This window comes from Myotis lucifugus, unplaced genomic scaffold (assembly GCF_000147115.1).
Source record: "Myotis lucifugus unplaced genomic scaffold, Myoluc2.0 scaffold_128, whole genome shotgun sequence".
Classification (NCBI taxonomy): Eukaryota; Metazoa; Chordata; class Mammalia; order Chiroptera; family Vespertilionidae; genus Myotis; species Myotis lucifugus.
In genome coordinates this window covers 3,374,442-3,385,416 of record NW_005871176.1, presented here as the reverse complement: position 1 = coordinate 3,385,416, position 10,975 = coordinate 3,374,442, and the positions used below count along the sequence as shown (strand labels likewise).

The 10,975-nt window shown below is 50.0% G+C and overlaps 1 protein-coding gene across 1 annotated transcript; it reads left to right on the top strand.

The window, feature by feature from the left end:
* The first annotated feature begins 6,217 nt into the window (after positions 1–6,217).
* Positions 6,218–8,107, top strand: ID3 (inhibitor of DNA binding 3, HLH protein). Its single transcript, XM_006094045.3, has 3 exons — positions 6,218–6,874; positions 7,000–7,082; positions 7,621–8,107. Exons 1-2 carry the CDS (start codon positions 6,575–6,577, stop codon positions 7,057–7,059), a joined length of 360 nt encoding a protein of 119 aa, XP_006094107.1. The 5' UTR covers positions 6,218–6,574; the 3' UTR covers positions 7,060–7,082; positions 7,621–8,107.
* The last annotated feature ends 2,868 nt before the right edge of the window (positions 8,108–10,975 follow it).

Below are 10,975 nucleotides of genomic sequence, written 5' to 3'. Positions count from 1 at the left end.
GGGCGCGGGCGTGGAAAGCCCGGGAGGGTCGTGCCGGGCCGGATTGGGGGTCTCGAGGGCGCCGGATGCGGGCGGGGAGGGTCGTGTTGGGTGAGGGAGTGGAGGAAAAGGCCACCCGGGCGCACAGGCCCATTGTCCGCTTGGCCCTGTTCTGCACCTGGCCCGGAGCCTGGGGGAAGATGCGCGCTCAAGGAAGCGGGTACCCAGGCAGCGCACTCCGAGGAGGTCATACACTCGGGCAGGGGGCCACGGCCCTTGGGGAGACACCCCACGCGTTTAACGAGGCTGCACCACTCAGGGAGAGACACACACCGGCCCCAGGGAGGGTTCCACACTCAGAGAGGGGGGAACGCGCACACAGAAGAACCCCTTACTCGGAGACGCACACGCACATAGACGGCTTGACACCATCAGAGCCAAATGGAGTTCCCATATGAACTTATTTCTTCTTCCGTCTCCGATTTCTCCTTAGCACAGCCGCCCATTCCCCAGCGTTTGCTTCCTCTCGCCCTCCAGTTGGTAGTCTGGCTGCAGAGCACAAGCTCCGGGCTCCGGCAGCCCTGCCTGCCTCTCCACACTGTGTGGCCTTAGGCCAGTCACCTCGCCGCTCTGTTTCCAGCGATAGGAGGGCTGAGGGAGATAATAGCGGTAGGATGCCTGGCTCATTGTTGGCACTCAGCAAAAGTGATCCCTTACGAGCTTGCTGGTGCCTGGCCGCTGTGATGATTACCTTTAAGGACAGCTTAGGCCAGCACAACTCACTGCAGGGTTGGGGCCAGGCTAGAGGTGGAGGAGCCCTTTCCTCTCTGGCAGGGTCAGCTGGGTCCCCAGGCCAGATCCCTCCCCCCTACCTCCCTACCTACTATCCTCCAAGCCTTTGAATTGCTGCTGGGACCTAGGCCAACACAAGATAATATCTAGGCAGGGTAAACATTGCTTTTCAAGGCCTTTTTTTTTTTTTTGCCTTCATCTTTTCTTGCCTTGGACTCCATCATCTTTCTAAAGCGTTTCCTGAGACCTGTCAGTGGGAATCCAAATCCAAATGCAGCATTTGTCTGCAGCAAAGAACATTATGCCTGAGAGTCACAGTGTCAGACTGAACAACTTGTATTTGAGTTTTAAATCCCTCTAAGTGGTCTCCCCAAAGTGACTACTGTGGTGGAACTTAATTCAGTACATTTTCCAGGCACTGTGATACTGAGACCAGGGAGACAAGACTTGACTTCTAAGCAGGTGAGCTCTCTGCTCTTACGGTATTTGGGAGTGTTCAATGAAACCATGAATGCATGTGCTTTGGAAATAGCAAGACCACTTTCTATAGCAATATATTCTCGTTAAGTTAGAGTTAAACTCCCACGTAACCTACTGATGCTTTCCAGAGTCTAGAAATTCCGAACTTTTCCCTTAACAGAGAAAGGAGGCTGTCTGGTGTGTCCTTAGCCCAGCAATGCTAGGGTGAGGGAACTAGTCCTGTGTGTCTGGATACTGTGCAGTTTGGATGTCAGTCTCCATCCTTGTGTGTGTCAATGTTTAAGCCACAGGCCTGGGTTCAAATGTTGATTGTTGGAGTTTTTTCCCTACGAGCTGTGTGGACAAATCTCTTTGAACTTCAGTATATATGAACTTCATAAGAATACCTACCCCTAAAGACTCTAGAGAAGATAATACAAGATAGAATGTATAAAGCACCAGCACAGCATAGGGTCTCAGAAAATAAACTCCCTTCTTGCCTGTGGGTGGCCAACCCCCACCCCACCTCAATGCCAAGCTAGCTCCTGGACACTCCATGGTCACTACCTACCAGCTGAAGCAAGGGGTTAGTTAACTTCAACTTTCTCTGAGTCTCTGCATAAAAAACAACAACAATGTTTGCCCTGGCCCTGGCCCTGAGCAAGTAGCTTAGCTGGTTAGAGGGTCGTCCCAATATGCCAAGGTTCTGGGTTCGATCCTGGTCAGGGCACATACAAGAATCAACCAATGAATTCATAAGTAAGTGGAATAACATCTGTTTTGATGTTTCTCTCGCTCTTTCTAAAAATCAATTTTAAAAAAGATTAAAAAAAAAAAAGCACGGGCACAAAAGAGGACACTCTTTGAGACAGGCAGACCTGGTTGCAAACCTTAGATCTGCCGCTTACTAGCTCTGAGACCATGGTCAAGCACATTAACCTCTTGGAAACTCAGTCTCCTTGTCCATAAAATGGGTCAATGAAATAAGATCATGTGAGAAGAGGCAAATAGAACTTGGCAAACAGTTAAGAGTCACTAAAGTATAACGATGATGATGGCACCAAGTACTTCTGAACTGTAGAGGAGCCCATCTTGGAGGCCCCTGAAATCCCCACCCCTATAAGGACTCGTGCCTGAGCTCCAGATGCTCCCCACACTCTCCTCAGTATTGCCCAGATTCCTGAAAACTCAGGAGGAACCATTAAGCTCACCTGGCACCACCCATCCCACTCACCAGGGGACTCCTTTACATCATAACATAAAAATGACAGTTCCCTTGTCCCTTTGACCCTCCCAGCTGTGAGAAAGATGGCTATTATTCCCCTCCCCCCATTTTACAGAGAGGACAACTGAGGAACAGTGAGGGAAGGCAATCCATGCAAGGATTTGAGCCTGGCCTGGCTTCTGAATTCCCTATGCTTTCTTGTGTAGCACTACTCTCAAGCAGTGCTTTGAGGTGGAGCATTGCTGGGGTGAGAAGGTATGGACATGTTCTATGTATACAGCCAGGAAGTTTCCAGCAAACCTTTACAGGCACCTTGTGAGCAAACAGGTACGTGCTGGGAAATGCAGAGTCTGGGGATGTTGAGACCACAGCAGACCACTCTAATGCTAATGAGTTAGAGGGCAGAGGGGACAGGGAGCCAGATGAGGAGGAGGTCTGGGCTTGGCCACAGGTGGGCAGCTGACATCCCAAGTAACCTTGGGCAAGTTTCTGAGGTTTCCTTGATCCTCACTTTCAACATAAATGGGGAAAAAAAAGATAGGTAGATAGATAGAAGCTCAGTTTAGGTAAAAAGACATCTGCAACTCTCATCATCATTACTTTGGCTTTGAAATCACCAGCTCAGAGACCCCCCACCACTTTAAAAAATTTAAAAGACAAAACAGTATAACTTAATAGTTCTGCCAACGCTTCAAAAAAAAAAAAAATCAGGGAGCACAACACTGATTTTTTTTTTTCCTCTCTCTCTCCTTTTAAATTTTGGCAAAGGAAGATTCGATTCCTGGAAATGCTTACAAAATAATTCCTGACACTGGGAGGAGATAGTTAAAAAAGGAAGAAGATGATGACTACGAAAAACTATATACATATATAGGTAAAGAAAGACGGTGGAAAGAAAGAGAATAAACAAAGAAAGAAAAGAAAGGGAGGGGGGAAAACTTTAAAAGACACCAATTCAAGGAACGTTATCAAGTTCTCAGCATCTGCGATTCACAAGCCGCTCCCCGACCGGCGGCGCAGACCCCGCCCCTTTCTCGGGTGTCGGACGCTGATTGGTGGGGGAGGCCGTCGCCGGCCGGTGACTGCCCGAGGAAAGGTTGCCTGGGACACGCATCCCTGTGTGAACGCATGACGTCCCACCCTGGCGCCAGGCTGTCTGGGGCTGAGTCTTAGATCAACACAGCTGTGGGACCGGGACCCACAGCTGGGCAAAGGAGCGGATTCCTCAACAAAAAATAGGATTGTGAGAAAAGTTCTGAAACAAAAACAGTGCAGACAAAAGCCTTAATGACATCCTTTCATAAAAATAAAAAATGCAAGAGGGGGGAAAAAGCTGGTAAAAGAAGCAGAACTGGGAACAGAAAGTTCAGAGACATTTGGAATAAGAGGCTGAGGCCCCGCCACCGCTAAACAAGTTGCAGAAGGCCTGAGCTAGCCCTCCAGTCTGCTGTTGGGAACAAGAAGTCTTTGGGGTTCAAACTGCATTCAGTGTTCCAACCTTAACCTGCTTGTTCAGAATTAGAATGTTAGATTGAAAGGACCCTGAGAGGTCATTTGCACCCCTCACCCCCAATTTTACAAAATGTGAGGCCCAGGAAGGAAGGAAATGCATCTAGGGCCACACTGCAAGCACTTGGCATGGCCAGGGCAGAATTCAGCTTGCTTACCCCACTGCGTCCCTCTCTTGCCTTATGTCACACAGCCCAAAGGCATTTCAGTGTGAAAGCATCTTGGGAAATAATAAATGTGAAGGTGTTTTGCAAATGGCTTTACAAGCCTGAGGAGAACCTGTGAGGACCTGTGGACCGCGCACCTACCACACACCTGGCCCATACTGAGTCCCCAGGCACCAAGGAGACTAGCAGATCTGATGGAGAGAGCATGCCAAGCGCCTTTCAGAGAAGAGGCATTCAACAATTATTTGTTGAAAGGAATGAGGTTGGTCTAATTAGGTCAATTTTGTAAATTAGAAATTGAGGCACAGAGAAGTGACCTACCCAAAGTTCACATCATTAGTAAAAGCGAATGGGGATTTGAACATAAATCTGCCTGCCCCTGAAGACCATGATTTTTCCAGAACCTCCTGGGCTTTGCCATTTTGCCCAAACCACGGCAATCTGCATGATAGAAAAGAAAGGGGTTTTCTATTTGGTCATTCAGGAATTTCCATAGCCACCATTTTCCCTTTCTATGACCAACTAGCTGACATGCTCTTCACTTCATGTCTGTAAGTATATATAGACTGATTTGTCCATTCACTGGTTATTTTCTTCCTTTTTCTTATATTAAAAAGGCTAACCTTGAAAATATTCATATCTCTCAAAGATCTTTCTTGGGATACAAGCCCTGTGGTATGACAGCGAAGAACAAGACTTCAGGTCTGGCTCTGCCATTATTTGTGATGTGACATTGGACATGGTTTATAGCCCTTCTCTGTACCCTTTATCACTCCACACCTGCCCGTCCCAAATCATAAAGCCTTAGACTTCTAGAGTTGGAAAGAATTTAAAGTAAACAGCACCAGCTCCTCCTTTTATTCATAAGGCAAGTGAGGCTAGAGTAGCTGGACTTGTTCAAGATCACATGACAAATTTTTGGCAGGGCTGGGATATTGAACCTAAGGCTCCTGATTTCCAGTCCCCTGTCCTTTTTTACTATGACTCTTTTGAGACTCTCCTAGCTCTGAGCTTTCATTGTCCTGTTAATCAGTGCCACATACTATAGAACTCTTAATTGCTTCCTGTGTTAATCTTGTCTCCCCAAATTGTGACATTCTTGAGAGCAGGAGCCACTGCTTCCAACTGATTGATTGAGGAAGCAACCATTGGGGGATCCCACTTGGTCAGTGTCAAGATGGAAACCAGCATTTTAAGGCTGCAAATTCCCAAAAGTTTTGGGAAGTGATAAGAAGACGAGCAAAGAATACTGAATGGAATGTCCTGCTGCAATGCAGAGCTTAACTTGCCTGTCCTCTGGTTCCTTTCCTGGGCTCTCAGATAGAGCTGGAGCTATTTTAGCAAGGCCTAGAATAATCAAGTCCAGGTGGCTTGCCTTTCCATAGCAGAGAGGGATAGACAATAGAGCTTATGGTATCACCAAACTATTGTTTTCTGCATTGCATAGAGGTGTTTAGAGAGTGGGGAGAAAGGAGGAAGCAAGAGTTAAGAGATTTGCTGACTCCATGGGGGGCTCCTAAAAGGTTATATAGAAATCATCCCTTCTGACACACACACACACACACCGTTTAAAACCCTGTCCAAAATTCTAATCAAACTCACTTCCAGCACATAACTGGGCATATATTTGGCTCCTTATGGAGTGCAGGGGGCCAGAAGGTGGGAGCTCTTTTCCTTCCCCAGGCAAAAAACATGGATTCAGTCTCCCCCGCCCCTCCCCTGTTGCTCAAATAGTGTTTTTTGCTCAAACCCCTTCTCCCTCCTCCTTCTGTAATCTCAGCGCCTAGCCCAAATCTGTTTTCTTCATTGTAACCTCAGCTTCACCGCAATTAATTTTTTTCCCCTCTGGTCACAAGATAATTCCTGACGCCAGTGAGTCTGGAGGTCAGACAACAGCAAATTGGGGAACAAGGCGGCACTAATTCCTTACAAGTTTCCCTTGAAAAATCTTTTGCTTTAAAAAAAAAGAAAGAAAGAAAAGCTTCTTTGCTGTTCAGGGATTTATGACCTCGGAGGAACTGTGGGTTCGAAGTAGTGTTGGGGCTGTGGGTGGACTGGCAGGGGGCAGGGGAGCTCAAAGAATCTGGGGCGCTGCCAGGAAAAGGCAAATTCTTAAAGTTAATGGTTTTAAGTGATTTTTGAAATCCTTGCTGGCAAAGAGGCCCGCCTCTCCCCAGTATCAGCGCTTCCTCATTCTTTGAATCCACGACTCCGCGGTATTCGGCGTCAGACCAGCCGAAGAAAGCCTGTTTGCAATTTAACCGCGCTGTGAACGCCCAGGGTCGGCGCAGGCGGGGCCTCGGCGGGCTGTTTTGCATAAAGGGGCGTGTCTTCCAGCCGGGCTCTATAAGTACCGGCCTCGGCGAGCGTGCACACATAGCAAGCTGCTGTAGGAATTTCTTTAGCTCTCTCGACCTTGGCACTTCCAACCTCATCCCTCAACATGAAGGCGTTAAGCCCGGTGCGCGGCTGCTACGAGGCGGTGTGCTGCCTGTCGGAACGCAGCCTAGCCATCGCGCGGGGCCGCGGCAAGGGCCCGGCAGCCGAGGAGCCGCTGAGTCTGCTGGACGACATGAACCACTGCTACTCGCGCCTGCGGGAACTGGTACCCGGAGTCCCGCGAGGCACTCAGCTTAGCCAGGTGGAAATCCTGCAGCGTGTCATCGACTACATCCTCGACCTGCAGGTGGTCCTGGCCGAGCCCGCCCCTGGACCCCCGGACGGCCCGCATCTTTCCATCCAGGTATGCGTGGGCGTGCGCGGGAGCCAGGGGTAGGGCTGAGCGCCAGGGCTGGGATGCTGCTGCACCCCTCGAACTCCCAAGTGCCATCCATGCTTAACTCTTCTTACCTCTTTTTCTTTTCTCAGACAGCGGACCTCTCTCCGGAACTTGTGATCTCCAACGACAAGAGGAGCTTATGCCACTGACCTGGCCTTCCCGGCGCCTCCAGGTGAGTATCCCCACCTTCTCGGGGGTTGTGGGGATGGGGACGCGGTGGTGATTGAACAGTAAATCTTAGAATTGGAAGGCCTTTTAAGGGATTATATACCACCTCTGTTTAGAGAAACCAAGGCCAGAGAGGGGCAAGTAACTTGACCGTGGTCACATCAAATGAATGACGGAACCCATTTTCCTCCCTGTGCGCGTTTCAACCTTAAACGCACGTTGCTATTGCCCTCCCCCAGTGGCCAGAGATCCAAGAAAGGACGCGCAGGTCCGACTAAATAAAACAGCCGTTCAGTTAGTAGTTTGGAGTCGTAAACGGAGCCCTCCCAACTGGTGTCAATTCCAAGAGGGAGGGGTGGCGCAAGCTCCGCCTGTGGTCCTTTGGCGCCAACTGGGTGGGGGTAGCGTGGGGCGCGGAGTTATCAGCTGGAGGTAGAGACCAAGTTTCCTCCCTGGCGCCGGCCAGTCTGCGGACGGCCCCCGCCTCGGCGCGCTCGGCGGAAACTGACGGCTCTCTGGTCTTTTTTTCCTCCCCCACCCAGAACGCAGGTGCTGGCGCCCGTTCCGCCTGGGACCCCAGGACTCTGTGGCCGGAAGCCCGAGGGCATGGATGGACCCCAGCCTCTCCCTGCCCACTTCACTTCCCAAACCCCTGCCTCGAGGCTGGACCTGGTGCCCGGGAGCGAAGGACTGTGAACTTAGGTGGCCTGAAGAGCCAGAGCAAGCTCTGGGCACCGACTGGGCAACGTCACCCAGCCCCACCCCACCCCCAAGTTCTAAAGACTGTCAAAGAGTGTGGAGGGGTGTGTGGTGGGGGGGACAGTGGCTGCTCCAAACTCTGCCAAGGCCAGCAGTAGAGCTGGCCTTCTGGTCTCGGAAAAAGGCTGTTGCCCCGATTATGAACTCTATAATAGAGTATATAGCTTTTGTACCTTTTTTGCAGGAAGGTGACTTTCTGTAACCATGCGATGTATGTTATTAAACTTTTTATAAAAGTTAACATTTTGCATAATAAACGGTTTTTAAACACTTGGGTGTATAATTTGATTCCATCAGTGCGAACACTCTCACAAGGCTGAATTTAGGGGAAATAAATGTTCTTGGAGTCTGGGGAAAGCAAACATTTATTCTCTTTTAAAGGAGATGGGAAAATGCCCAGCTAACAGTGGGGTGGAGGGAGGGGAGGTAGAAAGGGCTCAGGACGGGAGCCCTACATTCATTGAGGGTTGGCCCAGAGAATATCCTGGGCCTCTGAGGGGCTGTGACCCACCATTAGCTCACCCAGCAAGCTGGGCGCTCAGGATAGAAATCAGGTCTGCGGTCCCAGTTCTTAAGTCCCTTGGGGTTTTTGTGCTACGCTAGCAGATGCCTGTCGCCTTCAATCCATTACTTATTCATGCCTTTCTAGCAGGGGATGTGGAAGAGGAGAGCCTCACCTGGTGCCCAAACAGGTGGTGGTTCATAGACCCACTTCAGAAATGAACAAACGGGTCACTGGGTCTGGTTTCACTTCCCTCCGCCTGCTCTCTGGTTTGGCTTCCCCTTGGGCTTCCAAAATTGGGAAACATAGGAGAGGGGTGTCTTCCCTCAAATCCCCAAACATCCTGATCAGGGTTTTTGGTGCTGGTTGGGAAATACTGGCACCAATCTCTCCTCTACCATCAGGTAGTTGGAGACTTTGACCCTGAGCTGGGAATTGGAATAAAGAGGCCCTCCAGCCTCATCCCTTCTGGCATTTCCTTCCCAAACACCTGCATTGGGAGCCTTCTCGGTGAGCAAGCATCTTCATTCCTATTTCAGAAATGGAGAAACTGAGGTTCAATGGATAATGGGTCGGAGCCAGATTATCACACACAGCGCCTTGAGAGGCAGAGATGGAATTTTAATCTTAACTACAGTGACTAACATTGTGACAGGAGCAGGGCCTGAGACTGGATATTCCATGGGGCCAGGCCCCCAACCCATGCCCCTTTGCCCCCTACCTGGCAGCTCCCCAGGTGGGTTCCACCGGCATCTGGCCTCACTAGATTCCCGTTTATGATATGATCTCATCTGTGTGTTGGCTCCTGGCATGAATTAGTTCAATATTTCATAACAAACAGCTCACGTCATCACCACCCTTAACGCTTTAACCCTGGTGAGCTTCAGGGGTGAACAGGGGCATGTGGTGGGGAGGCAACCAACCTGTCTTTGCCAGCTATCCTCCCAGCCACCCGGTGGTTCTCAACCTGTTTTCTGGTCTCCTCTGATGATCTGATGGAAGGTATGAACGCTCTCTTCAGAACATAAACACATACAACTTTGCAGAGCAATAGCCAATCTCCAATTCCCTGGGAAGCCCTCAGTCTTTCATATGAGGAACTCTTACCTCAAGACAAGAGGTACAAGACCCAGGCTGGATCATTAGTTGGGTGTGCTGTACTGGCTCTGGAGACAGCCACACCAGGGTGCAAATATTTGCTCTGCCACATACTGGCTGTATAACTGAGCCTCAGTTTTCACATCTGTATAAACTTGCTGATCTTGAGGATACGATTCTGAGGCACCTGGCCCCACATCACACCATTAATTGCAGTAGAGCCAGGCACTGAACTCAGCATTCTGTACCTTTTTTGCTGCTTCCTGCTTGCTCAGAAGTTTGGGGCTGTGGAATGCTAGAAAGAGCAAGCCACTTCACCTCTCCAAGCCTCTCTGCTCCCTTGCCCAGCAGCTGGTGGTTCTTGTAATGCTGCCTCCCTGGACAGAAGATAATGGTGGGAAAGTTCTTTGAAATGCATCACACACCTACAAGGTATTATTAAGCTAATTCCAAGGAAATTGCCTGTTAGGTCTGCTGAGACTGAGCTGTTCAGGTGGCTGAGACAAAAGCTGAAACCAGCACACCAATTCATTAGTCCTTAGAGAGTGAAAGCAATTTAGCCCTAAGGTCAGAAAACTCTCAGAAAAGAGCATAATGTCTTCTGTCATAATCACCTATCCAGTGCCTACCAAGTGCCAGACTCTATTTTATCTTAATTTTTCTAATCCTTATCAAAATCCATAAAGGTCTCATTATTTCCACTTTACAGAGAAAACGGACCCACAGAGGCTGAATAACTCGATCCAGGTCACACAGCAAGGATTTGTAAACCCATCTCCATCTCGCTTCAAAGCCATGTTCTCGCCTCTGCTCCAGGCCGGCTTTCCCCTCACCATCCCCTGGGCCTGGCACAGACTAGGTCTCCAGCGGGTGCTGGCTGAACAAAGACCTAAGACCACCCTAGGTCTCCTTTTCATTTGCAAAAGGATGATGGTACCTCCCTTGCAGGTTTTGGTTCATGTCAAAGATAACACGCCTAAAGCATCCACCAGGCTCTCTGAAATACAAACTTCACTTTTAATTGCGTGTCTCAACGTGCATTACACATCAGCTCTCATATGCGGACATTTGGAAGAAATTTTTACTTTGTAAAAAAAAAACCAAAAAAACACACAAAAACAAACAAAAGAACAGACTTGGATCAGGCACAGTAACTTGCCCGCGTCCACACAGCTCTTAAGCCACAAGACAGGGGCTTGAATCCATGTCTTGTGACACGGGACGTGGTGGTGCCCATTGGAGAAGGCCATTTATAGAGCTCCTCCGAGCCGGGGGTGCGCTGGACAACCTCCCATGATCTGTCTCCCAGGCCTCACCACCTCTCACAGCCACCCCTCTTCTCCATGCCCCAGGCTGCACCCTAAAACCTCCTGTCGCTCTTTCCCTCTGAGATGCTGCTCGGGGTGCCCGCTGCCCGCTGCCCGCTCCCCGCCCAGCAAGAAGAGAGCTGCTCTGCACGGAGGGCTGCTCGCAGGCGGGCGGGGGCGGAGCCTCGGCCACGTGGCCCCGAGCCCGGCCGAGCCGAACCCGCGGCCCCG

Coding starts and splice junctions, on each gene's coding strand:
- ID3 (XM_006094045.3), top strand. CDS start 6,575: ATGAAGGCGTTAAGCCCGGTGCGCGGCTGCTACGAGGCGGTGTGCTGC. Junction 6,875..6,999: donor GCCCGCATCTTTCCATCCAG/GTATGCGTGGGC, acceptor TTCTTTTCTCAG/ACAGCGGACCTCTCTCCGGA.